Source organism: Capsella rubella, unplaced genomic scaffold (genome assembly GCF_000375325.1).
Source record: "Capsella rubella cultivar Monte Gargano unplaced genomic scaffold, Caprub1_0 scaffold_8, whole genome shotgun sequence".
NCBI classification, from domain to species: Eukaryota; Viridiplantae; Streptophyta; class Magnoliopsida; order Brassicales; family Brassicaceae; genus Capsella; species Capsella rubella.
In genome coordinates this window covers 1,479,591-1,503,895 of record NW_006238916.1, presented here as the reverse complement: position 1 = coordinate 1,503,895, position 24,305 = coordinate 1,479,591, and the positions used below count along the sequence as shown (strand labels likewise).

The 24,305-nt window shown below is 34.1% G+C and overlaps 4 protein-coding genes across 4 annotated transcripts; all 4 read right to left on the bottom strand.

Annotated features, from left to right (window-relative positions):
• Positions 1–100: 100 nt before the first annotated feature.
• Positions 101–2,483, bottom strand: LOC17874936 (galactan beta-1,4-galactosyltransferase GALS2). The gene is made up of 2 exons (XM_006280278.2): positions 1,229–2,483; positions 101–748 (listed from the first exon to the last, which is right to left on the bottom strand). The coding sequence occupies exons 1-2, from the start codon at positions 2,389–2,391 to the stop codon at positions 403–405; spliced, it is 1,509 nt and encodes a 502-aa protein (XP_006280340.1). The 5' UTR covers positions 2,392–2,483; the 3' UTR covers positions 101–402.
• A 3,464-nt stretch (positions 2,484–5,947) lies between these two features.
• LOC17876103 (probable GMP synthase [glutamine-hydrolyzing]) lies at positions 5,948–7,756 on the bottom strand. Its single transcript, XM_006280553.2, has 5 exons — positions 7,152–7,756; positions 6,989–7,046; positions 6,809–6,892; positions 6,591–6,726; positions 5,948–6,481 (listed from the first exon to the last, which is right to left on the bottom strand). The coding sequence occupies exons 1-5, from the start codon at positions 7,684–7,686 to the stop codon at positions 6,218–6,220; spliced, it is 1,077 nt and encodes a 358-aa protein (XP_006280615.2). The 5' UTR covers positions 7,687–7,756; the 3' UTR covers positions 5,948–6,217.
• Positions 7,757–11,786: 4,030 nt separating this feature from the next.
• LOC17876118 lies at positions 11,787–14,286 on the bottom strand. Its single transcript, XM_023781869.1, has 5 exons — positions 13,597–14,286; positions 13,389–13,507; positions 12,356–13,285; positions 12,058–12,265; positions 11,787–11,891 (listed from the first exon to the last, which is right to left on the bottom strand). Exons 1-5 carry the CDS (start codon positions 14,284–14,286, stop codon positions 11,787–11,789), a joined length of 2,052 nt encoding a protein of 683 aa, XP_023637637.1.
• Positions 14,287–14,883: 597 nt separating this feature from the next.
• Positions 14,884–19,158, bottom strand: LOC17874848 (LRR receptor-like serine/threonine-protein kinase GSO2). The gene is made up of 2 exons (XM_006279668.2): positions 15,534–19,158; positions 14,884–15,455 (listed from the first exon to the last, which is right to left on the bottom strand). The coding sequence occupies exons 1-2, from the start codon at positions 18,916–18,918 to the stop codon at positions 15,079–15,081; spliced, it is 3,762 nt and encodes a 1,253-aa protein (XP_006279730.1). The 5' UTR covers positions 18,919–19,158; the 3' UTR covers positions 14,884–15,078.
• Positions 19,159–24,305: the final 5,147 nt, after the last annotated feature.

Below are 24,305 nucleotides of genomic sequence, written 5' to 3'. Positions count from 1 at the left end.
ACAAATGTTTTATGCTCATACTGATTACAAATATTCGAGTATTAATGACAAACAAAATGTGGAAAGTTTTGATTAATTAAGACGACAAAGATCCATCGAAGACCACAACAACTTTCACTAATTTACATAAAGCACTTTCCAAATATTAGTAAATAAAGAAAAATATCATTAAGCCCATCACAAGAGATGCTTATATACCAAGAATCTGAGCTGTATGATGAAACTCTATGATTCTTCTATGAACCCTTTTTTCTATAATACAATAAAAGAATATACTAAAAACAAACAAAAAAGTCATAAAAATTGTTACATTCGCCTAATTATATTCTCAAGATTTACGTTACAATCCATCATAATGAAAACATCAGCTCTTCTATAAACCATTCTTCTCTTTTTGTATTCTCATTGCCTTGTCCTAATCAAGCGATCTCCAATCGTCCTAATCTCAAACGTCTTGACCGCGAGGCCGATATCGCGCATAGTGGTATCAAGAACGTAAGGATTGTTCTCATGAACAATGCGAGTACCGTTATAAAGATGACGACAAGGCTCGCGTCGCTGCGAAATCGAACCGTGGTAGTGAAAATACCGTATTTGCTTCTCCGCTCTATGGTATGTCTTCCCTTGTAGATTCTGCGACATATGAACTCCAGTCGCGAATACATTACGCGGTTGGACCGCGTATTTCCTATCGCGTCGTGGTACTTTCTTCACATCTCTATAGGCCAATTTCTCAAATCCCCATTTCCTGAAATCAAACACACAATCACATATCAATCATCCAAACACCAATGAACCAAGTTAAATAGTAAAATGGCAAACATAAGAACGAACACATAGCTAACACTGTAACACACTCTAATTCTGGTATCTAAAAAGCTAGAATCTTTGACTACACAATCTGATACAATCTCAAACACACACACCCATCAAAGAATCAAATCAAAACCAATCTCGAATTGGTTTACATAAATTTGGAAAATCTCAATAAAGCAAGAATCTTTGAAAACAACTCTCATCATTCACATGGACCACCACCACCACCATTGAAATGAGAAAAGTCTTCCCATCAAAAAAAGCTCTTTTTTACATCCTAACAGAATCAGATGCTTAAAATTCACAAATCCAAATCTAAAAACGCTTAAACACACAAATGGGTTACTAAAAAATCACATAAAAATCAAAACTTTAAAGATTCCAGTTAGTAAAAAAAAGACTCAACTTTTACCTGTAAGTTCTGGCCGGACCATCACCGTTGTAACAGAGCTGACTACTCATAGGCATCTGTTCAATAGTAAACTGAGAATACCCTTTCAAAGATTCCATCACCGACGAGATCGTCTCTTTGGCCGGAACATAAACAAACTCATCAACATCGAAGAAAAAAACCCACTTCGCCATGAATCTATACCTATGCAAACAATCATTCACAACCATGAACTGATTATGATAATACCCATCAAACCGTTCTTGTTCCCTAATGTCATGAACCGTCACTCTCCCAAGCTCAATCCATGGCTTCAAAACCTCAAACACTTCATCTGAGATCCCACCGGCGTCGTGAAGCACAAAATGAGATCTTTCACCGAAGAATCGAACATGGTAAGCGACCCATTCTCTGATTCGTTGAGGAGATAAGTTCCCGTACAGAGACGAGCCGCAGTAGAGGTAATCGTACTTTTGTTGAAGTTTTGAGTCGTAGAGAGCGAAATCTACGGTGGCCGGAGCTTCCGTGAGGACAGGGATTGAGTCGGTGATGTTCCGATCTGTGTCTCCGGTGGTTGCGTGGAGAAGAAGCGTACCTCCGTCGTTTCTAGGGTTTATAACAGCGTTTGCTGGAAAAGTACAGTTTACGACAACGGTTGTGTAAACTCTACCGTAACCCCAATCGGTTAAGATTTTAGTACCGTCGGTTAAAATCCGGTTATCGGATTGGTTTAACGGAACCCATTCGCAGCGGTAAGTGGGATGAGCGTAGACGTGAAGCGGTTTAGATGATAAACCGATGACGGCGAACGTGTTAACGCCGCCTCTGTACGCGTTCATCAACACGAAGTTATAAGCAGCCCAGCCGTAACCAGTAAACGTCCGTTTAATAACGCCGTTACTTAACTCCGTCTCTTGAGTTAACGGCTGGTTTTTAACGGCGTTATTTAAGGAGGTGGTGTTGGTGTTGACGGAGGTGGAGGAGTTGACGGCGATGCGGGAGATGCAGAAACGGAGTTCGGAGGCGGAGATGGCGAAAGAAGAAGGGATAAAAGGGAGGAGAGTGGCTAAAGTGGAGAGGACGAGTAACGCCATTAAAACGAGTTTGAGCTCTGCGGAGAAGTTCCATAAGAAAGAGATGAGGAGGTTTTTGTCTTTAGTGGTTTGGTCTTTCTCTTTAGCCATTTTTTGTGAAGTTGTTCTTCTTCGTCTTCTTCAGTGATTGAATCGTACGAAGCAGAGATAAAGTGAAGCGACAGAGCAGAGAAATAGAAGAAAGAGAAAGAGAGAGAGAGAGAAGAAATAAAAATTGGAGAATTTATTAATTTAACAATGATGAATATGGAATAGTCTCTATTTATAATGTTTTTTTTGGAAATTTTTTTTTTATAGATAGAGAATTCAACAGTAATGAAAAGTTTCCTTTTTCTTAAATAATAGTAATTACTAATTAATGGTTTTGTGAGTGATAATATTTTAATTTAATAGCAGGGTTAATTTCATAAAAGTTAATTCAGCATTTACATTAATCATTATCTGTAAATAATTTAATAGCAGGGTTGAATATGACTGAATATAGCAAAAGATTTGTGAAATTTAAGTGATTGACTTGGAGTTCAAATGATAAATGTTGAAACTCGCTTGAATTTGGATTAGAAAAAATAAATAAACCTATAAATTTATCACAAGTATTAAAATAAGTAAATTAAAATTCTATTTGTTCTATAATTTATTAAATTAAAGAAGAGATTACAACCTAATTTGGCAATTTTATTAAAGATAGATTCAGTTATAACATGTCAAATACGAAATAAGCTAATTGAATTATCCTTTTCCTAATAAAATGGAAAATAAAATAAAATACACAAACCAAAAAAATTATTTGAGTATATTTCACAAACCTAAGTTACACCTTTTTCTAACAAATTTTCCTTTTCATAATTATTGCAGTAAGTAGCAAAATTTTACAAATAAAAGTTATTTATAAATTCTGATATTCACACTTTATTGGACAACATAAAGTTATGAAAAAACTTTAAATTATTAAATTCCACAAAATAATAAGACTAAAATATATCCTTAATTGTTATTAATCGATGTAACCCAAAAAACTATGCCTCAACACTGTATCTATATTAATATATTAATGAAATATATGGATAATTATAGTTTATTGTATAAAAACATAGCCATGTGAAAATTATTGCTCAAAGAAAAAAATATATATATATAGAATTAACTATTGCTTCTGTTATAATTCTCTATATTTTTGTATATATGTAATGTATTATTGTTATTATTTATTATGTTGAGTTTTAAAAATTTTAATATTGAAAGGCTTCAAATGTAATTCTTGTGAAGAAACTTTATTAAACTTTTTAAAATATAGTAAAGAAAGGAAAACTATACATGTGCTAAACAGCATGTTATGTATTTATAAAGAGAAAGAAATTTTAAAAAGTAATTTTTCTTAAGCAGCCAAAATGAGTTGGATTGAAAAAATAATAATAATACACAGCAATAATTAAAAAAATAGTGATTTTTGATAAATTAATAAATATAAGTAAAAAAACGAATAATTTGTGTTTCCTTTTACCGACGCCGCATGGGAACTTCGCTCTCTGCCAAAAACTAAGTATTACACATCATCACCTACGAACATGTGTACGACACGTGTCATCTTCTGAATTAGTTGTTTTGCTTTTAGCAAACGGTCGAAAAAAGTGAGGCTACTGTTTCCACAATCTCGAAGACTACTCCTACTCATATCATTATCCTTTACGTTTTGACATAAAATTTAAATAATTTTAAACTCTTTTTTTTTTTAATATAAAGTATTTATGTACTTTTTCCTGTCATTTCTTACATGGATTCTGATTGGTCCTGTATTATTTTATTTTTACCGAGGAGTTATTACTATATTTTCTTTTGACAACCCAGTAATAGTAACGTTATTATTTCATTTTCGTAATTACGCTAAGTAATTAAGAGTTATAGAAGACATTCTAGACATATATAATGGGCCTGTCATTTCCAAAGGTAGCAACCTTAACAAGAAAAATATGACACTTCTCTCAGAATCTGGGCCCTAAGCGATTGAAACAGGGCCCAAGTGTGCTGATGTGAATAATGGGCCTTGAAAACATAGTTCAAATCCATTATGGGCCTTATTTTCTTAACTATACATACTTTGCATGGTTTATTACATTTTCATTTGTGAGTCTTGTTCTAAAGAAACAGAAGGAATCCATAACATAACAATCTTTTCTATTTTGTGTCTAACAAGATGATTTCGGAAAGCTAAAATGTAGTTTAAAACTTGTAACAACTTGTCAAGTGGGAAGGTTGTTAAAGGGTGAGGACCTGGGTTCGAGAAACGTCAGTCGCACCAATAACCTACCTGGTGGGCCAGGAGGGTGCGAGCAAGTGGGATGTGCAGTTTGGGCCCACAAGAGAGAGGTTATGGTCGATGCACTGCAGCGATGTAAGGATGTCATGTGGCGGGTTGTGCCACATGGCGGATGATCCCACATGACGGGTTGTTACAAAACTATAGTTTACAAAGTTAAGCTTATGGTAATTGTATCATTTAGAATGGATGGATCTAATATTTAGATTATGATTAGTTCCACAACGATGAGAAAGAAACCACAAAGTGAAACACATGTGTTCTAATTGTGCACTACGCAATCGATTAGATCTCCCATGATAATGATTTTAACTTAGCTTTATGGACTATAAATGATGAAGTTACGTAATTATGTGTCATCATTATCCTCCATGACTAGAGTTTTTAGTTTTTTTTTTACAAAGGCCATAATTTTTTTTGCATTTATTTCATTCAAGTCCAGCTTTTTTATATTTTCTTCTTTCAAAATAGGTATCTTAGTTATAATTTTTTTTTCTTTACTTTCAAAGTCATTTCCATTGATGGGTCATTAGGAATATCACTATTTAACACAAAAAAAGGAAACTAAATCCAAAAATTTACTTTAAAAGTTCAACTTAAAAGCAATATCACAGAGGAAACCAATAATTTTTCTTCCATTCTTCCGGTCATGGTTCGTATTCCAACTTCAGATAACCACTTATCGACATGGTGATGATCGGGGGTTTGCAAAGGAAATCTCCATCTAACTCAAGCTTGCATTTCGTCCCACAGACTTCTTGAGGAGGTAAATGTGTCCTCACATGCATGAATTAAAATAAAGTAAAAAATAATTATTCACCAAACAACCATTACATATCGATAAAATTGTCTCAAACATATCTATAAAAATACATAATGAAATAGATTACACACACACAATTCAGAGTATGAAGTATGAAGGCGGCATATAACATTGTATAGTAGTAAGACAAATTAAAAATGATTTTTGTTAGTGTTTTTTTTTAATTTAAATTAGCATTAATGTTTTTTTCTAACTATAACTTAACATTCATTATAATATAAGATAACTAAGCTTATTATTTATTATTAATATGGAACTACAAAATTGAGTGAAGTAGATGGGGTATACAGCTAACAAAGCTGCTTTTCATAATTTTCTTCCAACTCAAAAGCTAATAAAATTTGTTATCATCTAATTAAAAAAATAACACAAAAATATAAAGTTTCATTGATAATCTAACACATGACATTGCTTCCCAACTTTATATAGCACATGCTTTGTGGGATCTCTCTTCTTTACATTATTCCCCATATCCCACAAAGCATTAACCTCAACAAAAACAATTAAACGAACTAAAAATAAATATACCAACACTCATATATATTAAAATTCAACACAAAATCACATACACATACACACAAAAGCTTTTGTACAAAAAATATCAATACCTAAAGTTAGGACCTCAAACCTAAATATCACATGGTAGTAGATATATATAGTACACTATAACAATGTTGACAAAATCAAAATAAAATAACACATCAATATTATTTTAATTACATAAAAACTAAAGCCAATGTGACGACAACAACAACAACAACAATGAACTTTTCTTTTGCCTATAAAGCCGCCATGGCCGTACACTCGTGATGCCTCGGACAAGTGACCAAGTGGTCGTTGGTTAAACCGGCGGCTTGCATTAAAGAATGTATAACCGTCGGACCAACGAATCTAAACCCACGACGAACCATGTCTTTGCTTATGGTCTCTGATTTCGATGTCTTAACCGGGATCTTTTGGCATGATGTGTATTTTGTTGTGACCGGTTTGTGTTTCATAAAACCCCAAATGTATTTGTTGAATGATCCTAAATCTCTTTTAACCTATAAGATAACAAATCTTACTTTAGATGAATTTGGCAATTTTAATTACTATTTGTATATTTTGTGATGACTAAACCAAACTAATATATATATATATATATATATATACCTTGAGAATTTGTTTAGAGTTGTCAACAATTGCAAGAACTTGGCTAAGGTCAATGCCATAGTCGTTGACTATTGATTGTATCTTCTTTTCATTGAAGTCTGCTACCAACTCTGCTTCGAAATTACAGAAAGCCTCTCTGTAAAACCAAAGGTTATAGAGTAAGACCAAACAAAATTTTACTAGAGAAAGTAAGAAAAAATTGATTTTTGACTTTTTACCTTAAAGTGTTTCTTCTCTTTAAAACCGAAGTCCAATCTGATCCGACTTGTGCTCCGGTTAACACCAAAAGCTCAAATAGTAGCCTGAAAAAAAATAAAAAAAATGGTTGGTTTTAATTAGTTTTGATAATCATAAAAATTGGTTTTTATAAATTTTAGAAAAGTGAAAATTTTATTTACTTGTCATCATGAACTGGAACTCCCCATTCTTGGTCATGGTAAGCGACATAAATTGGATCTGTTGAAACAAATCAAGATTTTGGATCATATTAGTTAAAGTTGAATTTTGTATAGTAGAAAAGAAAATTAGGTTTTCTTGTTGAACAAGGTAACTTTTACAGACCTGAACTTGTAGTGATGAAACTGCACCTCTTCTTCTTCTCCTCTTGATCGAGATTTAAGTTCTTTTCATTCGATTTTACGGATTTGATCCTACCGTAATGAGATATTTTCTTCTTTCTCTCTTCTTGTTTCATTGCAACCTCTTCTCTTCTTGCAGCTGCAATACTTCCAGGCTGCTTCTGAACAATCGCCATGGAAACAACCTCTTTGTAGCAACCACCATCACTGTTCTCTGGCGATCTCACCGGTCTAGACTTTTGAGAGCTAGACCTAAGTAGTTCCTTGCAAGAACCAGCCGGTTTTGATCTCAAGGATTTTGAGTTAGGAGACAAAGGAGGAGATATTAGAGAAATTGGTCTTGGTGAAGGTATCTTTGAAGCAAGTGAATTCAAAGGCTTGGGACTAGGAGGAGACTTCTTGAGTGAGTTACGTCGGTCTAATGTTGGGACTTGGTTCGATTTCGGTTGAAGAACTTGACGACCATTGATCTGAGAAATGTTTTCTTGGGTCAGGTTCTTTAACTTTGAGGAACACATCTTTTTGTTTGTGTGTGTACGTATATTAGCTTTTGTGTTCTTGAAGGATGATATGATAAAATGGGATGAAACAAAGTTGAGATCTCTAAAAGGGTTTTTATATATGGGGAAAAAGAGGATGATCATGAGTTGTGGGGTTGGTATCAAAAATTAATAATTGCTAGTGGACAACTCATATTTAATGTAAGCACACTAATTAGTTAAGGTTTTTAATTTGGATACAAGAGAGTATTGAATTGTGTTTAATTAGGGTTTTAAATTAATTAGGGTTTGGGAGAGTTGAAAGAGAAGTGGGTTTCTTTTAGGAACATGGTGGGGTGAGATATGTAATGCAATTCCAGAATAGCCTATGGCTTAGGGAAGTGCTATTCTTGGGTCACCATTGTAGGACAAAGACACCACATTCTTTTTTTCTTTTTACCTTATCTCATTTTTTTTTAATATTTCTCCACTGTATTTTTTGTATCTAATTGCTTGATATTATCTTCTTTATGGATGAATTGTTGACATATTATTAACATATTTTTTTTTATTCCCAACCAACTTATTTATTTGGAAACTGTTTTAAAAGATTTTCATGTCGATTTTTTCGTATTGTCAATGTTAAATCGGATAAGTTAGCGCGAAGTGTTCATGTTTACCCGCATCATATTTTATATGTAAATATTGTTTCTCTATTTTACCTTTCTTAATATGAGATTAGTAATCTCTTCTTTAATCATACAATACAAAAAAAAAGTTTTAATCTTTTCTTAAAGGCATTCATAAATAAGTCGTACTCTGAAGGATATTTTTGAAAGACGTTTATAATGTTAATTTTTGTTTTTTTGAATCTTTCGATGTGATTTTATGTGTATTTTATAGGAATTTATGGTTTATATATACATCTTTTTTTGTTCTGAATAATCAAAGAGGTTCTGGGTCGAAACTCATACATCCCTTCAGACCCGAAACCAGAGCATGTTATATAGTTTATTCTCAAGCGCTACTCGAACCGACGACCTCTGAGGTTTTGCCAGAAATCTTAAACTTTGAAATATGGGTACACCAAATCTATTATTTAATTTGTTTTTACATATAGGTTCTTGTTTTATACTTTGAGAAATATTTTGTTCAATATATCTATGCTATTATGGTATTATTTGTGTGATGATTTATTATGAATGATGAATTAACCAATTTGTCAGCGGGAAGAAAGAAAGGTCCTTCTCTCACTTTTGCCTTTACTGTTAATATTGCAAGTGCTGCTGAGTTATTTTAATTTTGACAGAGACCTCTCATTTAAGATCCAGCTTGCTTGACAATTTGCTTCTTCCCAATCAAATCTTTCTCTTCTTTTGTTGTTTTCCCTTATTTATTAAACCTATGTTTGGGGATAGATAGATCTTCCAAATCAACCAAACAATGTTCATCCACAAGAAAAAATATTCTTTGCGTGTGATTGTGAATAGTAAATTTCTGTCAATTCAAGAGTGTTTCCGTATGAAAACAAAAATGAGACAAGTTTTGGAAAAGAGTGATCACAAATTAAATTTTCAAAAAATTACGTAGCTATTTACTCCTAAAATTTTAAAGTTTAGACCAAATCGGTTTCAACTTTTATAAGTAGAAAAATACTTTAATCGTTTTAACTTAGTTTCAAAATAAGTGTCGTTTTTGGTTTTAACGTAGTTTACGTCGAATCTAATTAATAAAAAAATCAATTTAAAGTATTTAATAAAAATCATAACATGTTCTCTTACTTTATTGGATACTAATTATGGTGAAACAAAGGAAAGGTCGTAAGTTAACAATTAAGAAGAAGTGACATTGCGACTGTCATGTAGCTAAAACATAGAAGACACATTATGACAAAACACTTATCTAGAATAAGAAAACTAGTACAGTTCTAAAGTGATAGTAATACATAAAAATGATAAAGTAGAAAAAGAGATGGCATTGGCATACGAATATAAATATGAAATTGGTCCCAAGATTCAAGCTGTGTAACAATGGACCAGCTTCCAGCTTTTATTTTTTCTGTGGAATCTCATCTTTTAGCTAACCAAAGCTTACATTTAAGACTTTATCTACATATATGGTCCTTCAAAAATTAAATAATAATTAAAGCTTTTAAGGATGATATATAACTATGTGTTATCTTCTTGTTATTTGGGATCAAGAATTAGAGAAACACATCACATGAATACTTAAGATATTGATTAAGTGGTCTTGAAAAAGGTAATAATGTTTAAAGCTTTTGTAGTATGACAACCGAACAACTAAAGTCTCTTCAAACGTCAACTCTTTCTTCTTTTTATCATTTCTTAATAAACCCGAAATCTCTTTTTTAATTGTCATTACAAAATGTTTGATGTTTTATATAAAAGAAGATAAATATTACAAAAAGGTTTGAGGAAATAAAGAAGAAAAATGAAAATGATGGGATGTGATTCTTTTAAATGGAATCACGAGGAGGAGACATCCCATGTGTTAATGAATAAACCATAGAAAAAAAAATATATATAAAATAAGATAATTTTTTTGTGAGACTTGATTTAACATTTAACAAAATTATTTTATTTTTAATAGCTTTTTCATTTTCTTTTTTTTCCTTTCTCTGACCAAACAACTTTTGTTGCTCATATACTTATATCATTGTATTTTCTTTAATGTATTGATAATGATACTTATATAAATAGACATGCATGATTGTAAACTTATAATCTATATTGTAGAAAGATGTGAAGAGCACTTTCATTTCATGTGGCTGGTCTGGTTTTGGTTTATAAGTGGGTCTAAAAAATCATGTTTTTAATGGTAATTGTAACAGAGTGGTTTAGCACCATCTAGTTAACCTAATTCAAATCATGATTGAACCAGTTGACATTTCGGGCTAGACTCGATAAAGAATCTAATTCTAGAATCTAAGATCGATTAATTCAGTATTTATTAGTCCAAAACGGACCTAGAAAAGAGAAGATCGAGAAATAATGTAAAATTCAGAAAATATAGAAAAGATCAAGTTTTTTCTTCAAAGCAAATGGGAAAAATTCATATTCAATAATTGACTTTCTGAAAATGTAAATAAGGAGTTGGATCGACAAGTCAAAGATAATTCTATCCACAAAAACCATATCAGAAACCTTAACCTTGGGTTTACTCTAGAAAAAAGAACATAATTTGCTACTCAAATCGGTTTGATCTCTTTTATATTCTTAGAGTTTTTTTTACCAATAAAAATTTTCCAAAACTTTTCAATTATAAAATCATATCTATACAGTACATTAGTGAACATGATAATGTAGCATGTATATAGTATTATAGTAACATCGATAAATCGTACGTGTATTCCGAATATAAATCCGTATAATGGACAAAAGGAGAAAATTATATAAATTAAGTAGGACGAAAGAAACTGTTCAAGAGATATGTCCAACCAATGTTGGGCAATCTATAAAACTTTGTCTCTAGCCAATTTCTATCAGTAGTCGTTACAAAAGGGTCCCTTAAATTATTTGAATACACATATGTATATATATAATATTCATTTTCATGTTTTTTCCTGCAACGATTTTGGCAAACACATTAATAAATTTGATTACATAATATCATATCATCCATTAGAGAAACCCATATAATACATATTGATTGTTTCACAATACCCAAATTAAATTTTCGAAGTTATAAGTTAGAAGTTTTTTTTTTGTTTCTTGTGCCCTAAGAATTAAGAAATGCCCTCACGACATCTATAATTGGAGCCTTACATATCGGACATTTCTTAGTACTCCATTGAAGCTTATGAGCACATTTCAGACAAGTGCACATATGTCCACACCTGCAGAAACAAAACCGCCATTTTATTACAGCGTTTGCGTTTTAAATGCTTTCTAGCTAGGGTTTATTAGTAGACATATATGTAACGTACCTATATAGAAGCGAGTCTATAGGCATCTCCAAGCAGACAGAACAGTTTCTTTCCAGAGAATCTGAAACTGAGTTTGATATAGTTCCTAGTTATAGTTACATCATCAATGGAGGATTCTGATGGTTGTTTTTAATTGAATCAAGAATAGTTTTTAACGTTTACTAACCAGAAAGTGTTTCAACGCAAGATTTGACTAAACTTTGTAGTTCGAGCATTTCTCTTTGAAGCTGTTTGATTCGAGCATTTCTCTTTGAAGCTGTTTGATTTGTTGTCTGAGACCACATATCATAAGTGTTTCCTGTGTTAGCCATAAAAGTGTTACTTCACCAACACGTAGCCCTATTAACCTAAGAAAAGGCATAGCAAAACAGAGACAAACTCACAGAGGAGCTATTCTGATTATCCTTAGGGTTTAAGGAAATTGTAGTAACGAGCAAGAGATGTTGTTTAAAACTATCACTTACAGTAATTGGTTCAAGATCTACCTTCTCTGTTTCAGTTTCTTCTAGGTTCTCATGGTACCTTGCTGAATACTCAACCAAACTCTCCTCGTCATCTTCTTCTCCTTCTACAAGAATGATTTCTACTTCTAACCTCTTTTGTACATATGAGATCATGATGTTATCAATCTTTTTCCGAAAATCACCTGCGAGGAAGGTAGAAACGGTCCTTCTACACAAGCAAAGCACATTCGTTAAACATCAAAATGTTGTTAAAGCTATTCTTGAAAAAGAAAAATGAAGAATTGATCACATAACATACGTATTGATCATGTTCTGCAAATCATCTTTCTCTGCATTCTTGTTCATAACCTCGTCCTCCCGTTGTTTCCTCAGAGCTTCCCAATAACTTCGTGGCCGCGATATATCCCTGATCCAATCATCATACAATGTATTCTCTCCAAAATAATCTTCATTTTCTTCATATTCCGTTTCACTTTCATCCCAATCATTTGGAAATATTGGTGGTTCAAGAATCAGAGACAATGTTTCTAATGCTTCTTGCTTCTCGGCTTTCGATGTTTCTTTGTCGTTTTGTAATAAAATTTCCTCTTTACCGCTCTCTCTAAATATGTGACTTGCAGTTTCTTCTTCCTTACTTCTATCCAAACATACCACTGATGTAACTTTTGGAGGGTTAATTCTATATTCCTCACTCTCCACGGTTTTTCCTTTGTCAATAGTACTAACTTCTTCGTTCTTTCGCCTTTCTTTGTTTCTCTCTACAGTCTTCACATCAATTACTCTTCTTGCAGCTATTACCTCATCTTTAGCTTTCCCCATAGTCATTCTCCTATTAGCTCTCTCCTTAGAATCCCAAATATTCACCTTCTCTGCAGTACTCAATGAAGAGGACTTGTTCGTTTCTTCAGTTTCCTCCACAATCGCGTTTCTCAACCTTTCTCCTTCTTCTGTAACTTTCCCCTCAGTTTCAGGTTTGTTTAGACCTTTCCTATTTCTTGCAGCTTCAGTCAAGACGGGATTCTTAGCGATTTTCGGCGTATAAGAAGCGTCCTGATTCTCCCTTGTGCTACCGCTCTCCCTTGTTTCTTGAAGAACATTCTCTTCTTCTGTTCTGCTGGCCATTTTACACACCCTCTTCACCCGAAAAGATAATGGTCTAGATAAATTTTTCGCTTCTACCGCGCTATTCAAATGTCCCCAAGATCCTTTCTGAGTATTTGTTTTAAATCTAACTCTGCATTTTGATTACATTGATGAATCCATATAGTTTGGTTTAGCCTCTTTTAGAAGTTCAAAATAACTGAAGAACAATATTGATAGCTGATCATTACCTGTGATTCATCACACTAGATCCTCGCGAAGATTGGATTACACCGGAGTTCGCTGATTTTGACTGATATCTTTCTTGAATGGCAATGCACCTTTCCAAACTTTGGATTCTAAGCATATACTACATAACAAGGGGGAGCACATTTTAAGTAACATATATCGTCTAAAGTGTAATAATCAAATTATCAGTTTATGATAAAATTAAAGTACCTGTAGACGCCCGCATCCACGAGGTGAGAACTTTGAAACTGCGTTGCGATTACTGAGCCATTCGAGATCATTTTCTCGGTCACGCAAAATCATCTTACAAACTTCTTCGCTTGCTGGTCGTCCTCTGACCCTTGGGGTACAAGCAGCCAACTCAAGGAACCATCTTCCTTCTCTATCATTCTCATAAGAATGTGAAACAATATTCATGTCTGATTGAGGAAACCAGTCTATTTCTTCACCGCTGCTCTCATTGCTTTTTCTAGCCTCGTCGTTGAGAAACTCCGAAAAGAAACTCGAGTTTGAAATGTCTGACAGACTTAATCCAGAACTAGTCCTGCTATCGATTAGCGATTGACTTAGACTCGAGCTTGACTGCTGCGACCTAGCTTCCCAAATCTGAACCAGAGAAGAAGCTCCTATGATGACACCATTTCTGGACGAGGTCTCAGGTTGACCCGGATTACAAAACAGATTGGACTTGTTCTCTAGTGGATAAGAATTTGGATTAGGGTTCGAAGAAGGAATCAGCAGAGGTTCCCCTGTTTTAAAAACAGAGGATCTTGAAGAACATTCAAGAACCTCTTTACTCTTCCCATCTTCGTTACCTCCACTATCATCTACAGGAAATGCGCAACAGCTGTTGAAACAATCTCTGGAAAAAACTTTGAGATTCTTTTCTATAGACGCCATTTCCTATGAAAAAAACAAAGATCAGAACCAAATCCTCTGTTCTGTTTTTAAATTTGTAACTTTTGTTACACTCAAGAAAAAAAAAAGGATAGAAATAAACAATAATCGAAAGCGGTTACGAGGAAATTATTTTTTCTTTCGATGAACCTTGAGAACAGAAATAAGATTGATAACAGAGAAATTGATCAAATCAAATAACAATCGTAAGAAAAAAATTGTCTCTTTTGGCTGTTCTTAAGTCCTCTGTTTCTAAAGTTGTTATAAAAGTTTTGGATATTTAGATAACAGAATTTGACTTTTATGAAAACTGTAACACAACATACAAACAGAGGACTCCCAAATAAGCAAAGAGAGGATCTAAAAAGAATGATATATAGAGTAGAGAAGAAGCTGAGTCTTATGGAAAAAAGAATGAGAAGAAGCTGAGTCTTGAGGACTTAATCTCACTAGATATATATTTTATATAGATAATATCTTCATATTCTTTGTGTAACTAGTTATGTTAATATACTAACATGTTTTAGTTGTGAGTTGAAATGGTAATATATAAGAAATTTAAATTTCTCTATAGTTTTATTGGATTTGATTACAAATTGGTGTATTTTGACAATGAGATCTTCTATGTTAATAAATATTACACTATCTAAGTACCAAAGAAGATGAGTACATTGTTATGTTCGAATACTTATCTTTGGCAAGACTAGAAACTTGAAGAGTCATAAGAAAGCAATCTAACTCTAGCAAAACAGAAGAAATATATTTCGAGTTTACTAAAGCTTCACTTCTCGAAAATCATTTATCGGTACGAGGTCTCATCTCGCTGTAACTGGCTGCTCTATTGTTGAAGATATTAAGAAGGTAGTCACTAGCTTGTCTTGAAGATGGTCTCTCTTGTGGATAAGTCTTTGTGCACTGAATTGCTATTTCAAGAACTTGATATGCTGCTTCTTCTTCGCGGGGTAAAAGCGGTTTAAGCTCTGAATCAATCAGCTTCTCTCTCGCTGCAGAACCTAGCGGTGTATCAAGAACAGTCTTTACCCATCTAACCATATCTGTCTCTTCATCAAACATTTTTTCTGTTGGCATTTTACCAGTCACAATCTCCATCAACACTATCCCCATACTGTAAACATCGGTCTTCTCATTCGCTTTCAATGAGTAAGCATACTCTGACATAAACCAAATTTCAGAAAACGTTAGCTTTAACAGTAGAAAAAGCAAGTCAAGAAACTTGAGAAAGACATTACCTGGCGCGATGTAGCCGTAAGAGCCTGCAAACAAAGTGTTTGATTCTGTGTTGGTGTCACAATTCTCACTCAAGATCTTGGCGAGTCCGAAATCTCCTAGATGTGCTTCCATGTTGGAATCAAGAAGCACGTTACTGGATTTAATATCGCGATGAACAATCGAAGGAACACAATCATGATGAAGATACTCTACTCCTTGAGCCAACCCTACTGCTATCTTCAATCTTGTTTCCCAATCAAGAACCTCCTTCTTCTTCGTCTTCTCGTTCGCGTGAATCCAATCCCAAACGCTTCCGTTCTCCATATACTCGTAAATCAACAGATTCAACCCTTCTGCTTTGCTGCTGCAGTAACCCATTAGCTTTACCAAATGCCTGTGTCTGATTCTTCCAAGAGTCTTAACTTCTCTGTTAAAGCTTTTATTTGACATTAAATCATCTTTCCATAGAACCTTCTTCACCGCAATCGTCTCTCCTTTCTTCAACTCTGCTTTGTAAACTTTTCCTGACCCTCCTGATCCAATCATGAACTCGTCGTTAAGGTAATGTGTAGCTTCCATAATGTCTTCCCACTTTATATCTGACTTTGCACCTCCATTTCTGAACAGAGGAGCTTGTGAAGAGGAAGAGTCTGATGAGAATGCGCTGCTACCGCCTCGCCCTTTCTTGAAAAGATCATGACTTTGCTTGAAGAAAAGGAAGATTACAAGCACCATCAAAGCGATTGCAACTAATGATGAAACCGCAGAGATTATAACCACGGTTTTCGGACTAAGACTTCGTTGATTCTTGCTTGTTCTGTTGCAGTGACTAAGAGGGCTTCCACAAAGACCTGCATTGCCTACAAATGCATCAGCTTGCCATCTAGAGAACTGTTTCTTTAACTTCCCCTCGAGGTTGTTGTAAGAGAGGTTGAGATATCCTAAGCTTTTCATTTCTCCTATTTGGCCAGGTACTTCTCCTACAAGCTGATTGTGAGACAGATCAAGGGATTCAAGCTTATGTAACGTCGAAACTGTAGCCGGGATATGTCCGGTAAAGTTGTTGTAGCTGAGATCTAAAGCACTTTGAAGATCTTGTAGCTGTCCAACCTCAACTGGGATGTCTCTGGTTAAGGCGTTTCTTGATAACCGAAGCTCGTAAAGCTTGCTCAGCTTGCCTATTGATGAAGGAAGAGGTCCTGAAATCTGATTCTTTTCGAGGTTAAGTGCATTGAGAGCCTCCAAGTTTCCAATCTCTTGCGGAATCGAGCCGTTGAGTGAATTGTCATCAAGGGATAACACAAGAAGCTGTGTTAAATTGAACAGCTCAATAGGGAGAGGTCCAATGAACTGATTAGAAGAAAGCTTGAGCTCTCCTAATAATGGAAGCTTTCCAAGCCATGGAGGTATAACCCCTGAAAGAAAGTTGTTGTTGAGATCAATGTGTGTCAGGTTCTTGCACAAACCGAGCTCTTCCGGTATGATTCCCGTTAGAGAATTGCTTGAGATATCCAATAAAGACAGCTCCCGGATCTTCCCAAACGTCCAAGGGATTCTTCCTGTAAATTGGTTCTTCCCTAACCTTAAACGATTAAGATTCGGAGACTTCCCTAGCTGAAGTGGTATGTCTCCCTCGAATCCGTTATCCGTGACATCAAACGAAAGATAAGAGGTCGAACCGCACAACGGGCTGATTGTACCATTGAACTTGTTGCTGGAAAAATTGATTCTTGTGAGATTCTTGAGGTTGATAAGTGAACTTGGAAAATTTCCTTGAAGAGAATTGTTGTAAATCATAAACTGTTTCAAAGCCGTTAAGAACCCGAACGAGGCAGGAATCGAACCCGAGAGCCGGTTATCCGCTAAATCCAAAATGGTGAGCTGATGACAGTTACCTAAAGTAGCTGGCATGTTACCTACAAGCTGGTTCTCTCTCAAGTGAAGCAGAGTAAGCTCTTTTAACCTTCCTATTGAAGAAGGTATCTCTCCACTCAAACGATTACCAAACCAATCCATCGCCTTCAGCTTCGTGCAATTCCCAATCTCCATCGGTATTTCACCCGAAAACCGATTCTCGTATAGATACAGAAACTCCAATTCGCCGAGAAATCCGATTTCCTTCGGTACCTTGCCTTCCAAGTTATTGCGATACAGAGTAAACTCTTGTAGATTCGTCAGGTTAGATATTGATGGAGATAACGTACCTTCCAAGGTATTGTTGTTAAGGTAAAGATTCCTGAGTTCGACGAGCTGAAACAACGAATCCGGGATTCGACCTGTGATCGTATTGTTCGACAAGTCAAGCTCTCTTAACAACTGACATTTGCTGATTTCCGCCGGAATCTCGCCGGAAAGCTGAGTTTCAGACAGAGACAGATACTTCAAGCTTGTGTTGTTAGAACATATAGTCTTTGGTAAAGAACCAGAGAGACGATTCTTTGATAAAATCAAGAACTCAAGCTGACTCATGTTCCAAAACCCTTCGTGTATCTCTCCGGTGAGACTATTCCAAGACAGATCAAGCGTTTGAAGATTAACCAACTCCGTTAATCTCTTCGGAATCGAACCTTGGAGCTTGTTACCAATCAGATTAAGGTACTGGAGATTAACCAAATCACCGAGTTGACTCGGTAACTCACCGGAGACTCTGTTATTCGCCAGATTTAACGTATGGAGGTTCACGAGTCGACTCAGCTCCGCCGGTAACGACCCGTTGAGACGATTCTCCGCAGCTGTAAACAATACGAGGCTGGTGCAGTTACCTATCTCCGCCGGAATAGGTCCTTCGAGCTCGTTATCTTGCAAAATCAAGAGTTGGAGCTGAACGAGTCTACCTAGCTGACTCGGTATCGAACCGGTGAGTCTACACGAAGCTAGAGCAAGCAGCTGGAGATTCACGAGGTTCCCAAACGTCTCCGGGATCGATCCGTGGAGCTCGTTGTCTCCGAGTTTCAACGACTTGAGATTCACGAGCGAGCCGAGTTGACTCGGTATCACGCCGCTGAGTTGGTTAGAGAAGAGATGTAACGATTCCAACGAAGCGGAGAGGTTGGAGAGAGTCGTTGGGATAGGACCAACGAGACGGTTCGATGACAGATCGATGTGGGTTAGGTTAGTAAACCGGCCAATCGATGGAGAAATTGATCCGGTTAAACCTAAACTTGAGAGATTTAAACCGGTTATTACACGACCACCGCATGTGACGCCGGTCCAGTTGCAGAAATTGGGATCATCCGAATTCCAAGTTTTGAGAATAGTTTCGTCTTTTGGGTTTGTGACAAAAGCGTTCTTGAGTTCGAGGAGCGTTCCAAGATCGTCGCTTTGAGATGAACCAGACCGGACTAAGAAGCAGAGTAGATGAAACAGAGTACGAAACAGAGCAAGAAACAGAGACTTTTGCTGCATTTTTTGTTCTTTAGGAAACAAGAGATCTGTGATTGTGGTGAATGAAGAAGAAGCTTCTTCGAGTTCTAATGGTGGTGGCTAGTAGTAAGTAGATAGATGAATGAAGCTTCTTGTGGTAGTGAGAAGAGACTAGTGTTGGAAACGAAAGGAGAATTTAAGACAATCGTTTGGTTTTTTGTTGAAGTAAGATGATTGGTTTATAAGAACGGTGCATGGGGACTCTCTCTCTCTCTCTCTCTCTGTATGTGTTTGATGAGATGGAGGAGAAGTAAATGAAGAGGATAAAGTTTTGAGATTGGCTATAAAGAGAGCTAAAACACTCGAGTCTTTATGTCTGTGAGCTTTCATTGAGGAGAGAGTAGAGTGGGAAAAGAGAAGAACAAAGGTCAACGAAGGGTCAGAGAGTAGTAGAGACATTGGAACATGCAAATTACAAGTGTTTACTTTCATTTATGTTGCGGCTATGTCAATGATACTAAAATGATTTCTTGTAATCGCTACGAACCAGAAGATCATAAAGAGTAATTTAGGCTTTATTGTAAATGATCAAAGTTTTGGATCTTTAACATGCATGCAAGGGGTTGATCAACTGACAAAAAAGTTATGATAAGTTAATTGTTAGTGGAGTAGTAAATTTTATTAGTGATAAGTGGAATGGTAAAATAGTTATGTTAATTTGCATAAATATTTTTTTTTTCCAAACCTATAGTTTTTTCGAAATTAGGATTTACTTTCAATATTATTATGTGTTAACTGTTAATAACTGATCAATAATTTTTAGTAGTTTCATGATTTTACAACTTCTTTTTTTTTTAACAAACTTATAATCCGTTTACAACTTTCATTTATTATATTTTTTTATATATTCGATGAATTTACGTCGTATCCGTAAATTTTGATTGGTTGAAATATGGTAAAAATGATGTAAAATTCTATAGAGTTGTGTAGTCTCTCAATTTATCCTTAATTCCTTATTTTAACCCTAATGAGAGTTTGAGTTGTGTAAGTAATGGTAATGAGCAGACGAGGTTGATCAATATGAGATAAATAAGTAATATTGAAAATGAAATACATAGATAAATTGATATGGTTTTGCCCTTGGCCATGGAATATGAGAGAGTGGTGGAGATGAGAGACGAGGTTGAAGAATAATTCTTTAGTTTCTGCTTTTGTTGTGAAGTGTGTTTGTTTCTCATTACTCAAGTCCTTTCATCAAAAAAGAGGGCAGTTGTATTTCTATATTTGGATTTTATATAAGTATTCACATATACATATATACATATAAGATATATGATAATATGTTAAAATATTGCAAAGTAATTGTTAAATATATATGATTTCTATGCTAAATATGTATTTGATATTGATAAACATGCATGCATGAAATAAAGAGAGTAAATGTCATAGCAAAGTTAAGAAAATAGTCTAATTAAGTTTAATAGATTAACAAAATAGTCCACAATCTAAACCATGGATTTTAAAGTTTTATACATTAATGATAAATTGATGAGAGTAAGAACACAAAAGTGTTTAAAGGAAGAATTATATTGTATTTTTTTATTTCCATAACTTCGCTTTATCTTTTCAACCGTCGATCTCGGTATATCTCCGGTTCTCCATCTCACAATACCTAATCCCTAATATCTAAACAACAGAATTGTATATATTTCTTCAATTTCACAAAGAGGTAGCCTATCTTTTTAATTTATACTATTATCTTTAAAATTAGAAAATTTCTCAATCATCCCTATAAAATAATTGCTATGTCAAAGGCGTTCTCTCGTCCATATGTTTGATGTCATCAAACCCCAAACTTGGCAACATATTGGTTAGTTCTAATTTGATTCTCTTTGATATTTACCCGATTTAAATAAAAGTTTTTGTAGATGTCATCTTTGAAATAAATGTATCTATCTAGCTGCTGAAGTTGAATCACACCGTGTTCATACATACATATATACACTCTTATAGAAGAAAATACAATTGTGGATTCTAATACTACGTACGTACCATCTATGTCTAAACTACCATGAAAGAGACAACAATTCTTTTCTTTACGAGTTCGAGTTTTAAGAGTAGAACAGAGACTAGTTTAACTTGTTAATGTCTTCGTTAACCAATATTGTAGTTATATATATAAATGAGTCAATGTTCTTTGTAAGAAATCGTATATTCATTAGTCTTAAAACGGATTAATATACAAGTATCAATCTTGTAAAAGAAGGTGATATGTCGTATTCATTATGGTTTATTTTTGTAGAAGGTTATAAAGTGTACAACTCTTATCTAAACCTCTTGTTTAATGTGATGTTCTTATTTAGGGGTTTATTCCTGAAATGTCTCAATTTGCATAGTTTAATCGTCCCTTCACTTTAGCATGTGTGATTATACGTACCTCCTAATGAAACCCAATTGCTAACTAGTGTTCTTTTTTTGGCCCCTATTGATCAAACCTATCTATGTATAAGGACAATATAGGGTAATCAATCCATCTCAAAGCATTGAGCCTTTGGCTACTTTTATATGCTATGGTTTTGTTCCATCATTGAAGCAGACTCTTTCTGCTACGGTCCACAACTTTACATGTTTTGGCTACTTTTTTTTTTTATAACTCAAAAGTGATTTCAAAAGTTTTCTAGGCTCAAAAACTAATTTTTTGGGATTGGGAGAAACCATGTTAAATCTCGAACCTCCGTGGTCAATGCTACTTGAATGTTACTCCTTTTTTTTCGGAAAACTCTCACGCTTGTTGGATAAATCGTGTGTTTAAAACAATGAAAGTAAAACATACACAATTACCCACTTCACGTCCAATGAGAACGTTTGTTACACAAACCCTTTGTGATATGAATTGTATACACTCACAGCTACCTCTCTTGCATCCATATATTTGTCTTATAGCTAACACTTCTTTTTATACTACCCAACACCTTGCCACGTTTCTCTCTCTCTCTCTTCTCGTGCTTTGTTTTCAAACGTAGATGAAAGAGAACAAAATGGTTTTTTTTTTGCCATGAGGTTAGTTACGACGACTCATCAAGCCCTTCGTTGTTTTGTATGACGAAACACGTACGTGCGTCCCTAGTGACTTTGTTTCTCCACAAGTTGAACCTTCTTCTTGGGTTTAATTAGAACCTTCTAACACAAGTTGACATTTAATTCAAATAAAACTACTTACATATATATATCATGTTGTCTCATACTACTTACATATGTTTTTTTAATGTCTTTCAAAGTATAAGTCTCAAAATCTTCTGCCACACTTAATATCTTATCGTGAGTATTTGAAACCACAAATGCTTATCGTGGGTCAAGGTTCTTTAGCTTCAATCTTACAAAAAAAAAAGGTTTTTTTAGCTTCAATAATTCTCCAACAACATTGAATCATATGAAGTATATTAATTCTCTTGTTAAGAATAAGAGACTACTCCTACTTGATAGAACTTTGTCTTGATTAATATGTTAATTAATAATTATAAAAGATTTAAGGAAATAAGTAGCATAGCCATATAGTAATGATAAAAGTTACGGTATTTCTTAAACTTAAAATCGATATTATTCAATTCTATTACCAACAATTCTCTCCGACCCTATTAGATTCACCACATATTACACCATTTTCTGATGGCACTCCTTCTCCATGCGTAGAATCATGGCGAACAGTTCTAATTGTGCATTATTGTAGATCTCCTGTAAACTTTTCTTCTTAATCTGTAAATTACCTGAGCGTCGAACCCCAGATCTCTAGGTGTAGAAGCTTTAAACAACCCTTCATCAACCACTGGACCAAGGGAGCTTTCACATGCTCTGCAGCTGACTAGATTTGTTATTATTATTAAAATATACAAATATTTAGTTAGTTAATAATAACTGAAAATAATTAGTGGATTAGTACTTTCGTATTTATCTATATTTTTGGCCAAAGTATACAAAAGAGAAGTAGTATAAATTTATAATATGATAATCATTGAAGTCCAAGAAATTATGAAGATTCTTCCAATTATGAAGATTGAGATTTATAGAGAGTTGTTTTATTTTTGTTTATGAGATTTTATAGTTTTAGAAGAAAAGAGTATGAACATAGCCAAATATTTAATCTGAGTGATATACTGATATCTACTTATGAATATCCATGATGTAGTCCAATATGATGTTAGATATTTCATGAGTTTATAATAACTAGTGGCAATCTAGAATTGGTGGTGGAAATGTATACAAGAATCCATCGTAAAAGACCATTCTCGTGAAGTCGTGATGCAATAACTACTTTCAAGAAACAAAACAAAACTATGCCATAACAAATCTGAAATGAGGTAAAGATGCTCACTTTTTGTACATTGTAAAATACTAAAATATACTATGAAGAAACATTTTTGGTGGTGATGATTTGTTTTTCGAGGAAAAGATTAATTGTATCTACGATTGTGTGGTAATAATATACGACAACAAGATTTGAAAAACAAATAAGCCATTTTAGAAAGTAGAAAATCATATTTGCAGTATTTGACCAAAATGTATACATATTAGTAAGCGAAAGGTCAAGTAGAAAATCATGTTAGACCATTGTTATTGAAAGCAAAAGCAAAAGCACCGCTTCATGCAAAACATAGATTACTAGTCTTTTGTTTATGTTAATTGGTATAAATATTACTTTCTTTTTGTCAACGGTATACATATTACTTTTTTTTAATTGGTATAAATATTACTTTATTACTTAGTTTTCAGTTTTAAACTTTGTTGTTTTCTAAACATTTTCCATGCAATGTGATGTAGATGAGACGAGAAGATCTCAAGTGTTCATTTAAACAAGAAAACATGGATCTCTCCATCATCCTTGCATGTCATTACCCCAATTTGGAGAGCTACAAAGTGTTCCTTCATTATCAAAAACTTGGGATGACATAAAACTGCATAGAGGAATACAAGTAGTGTTTTTTTTTTTTTTTTTTTTTTTTTTTTTTTTTTTTTTTTTAATACAAGTAGTGTTTGACACCATAAGATTACCAAATCACTTATTTGCAGTCTCTGCCCAAAATTTATTCCTAAAACTTTATGAAAAATGGATGCACGTGTCATCAATAGTTCATATAATCGTGCTCAATTTTCTTTTACACGAAGGAATGATAAACATCTACCTATATATCTAGTGCTAAGTTCATAAAAAAAGACTATTGATAATTATAGTTTTTCAGATTTTTTATTTTGTACATTAATGTTTTTATTATTCTTCTTTTTCTCAAAAAAAATAAAAAATTATATGAGATGTTCGTATATAATATTTATTTATCTTACAGTAAAATAATACATTGCACAACTTATATTATATGCGGTATATATTATTTATCGTACATTAAAAGACATCGAAATTGTCCAAGGACCCCAGCAGA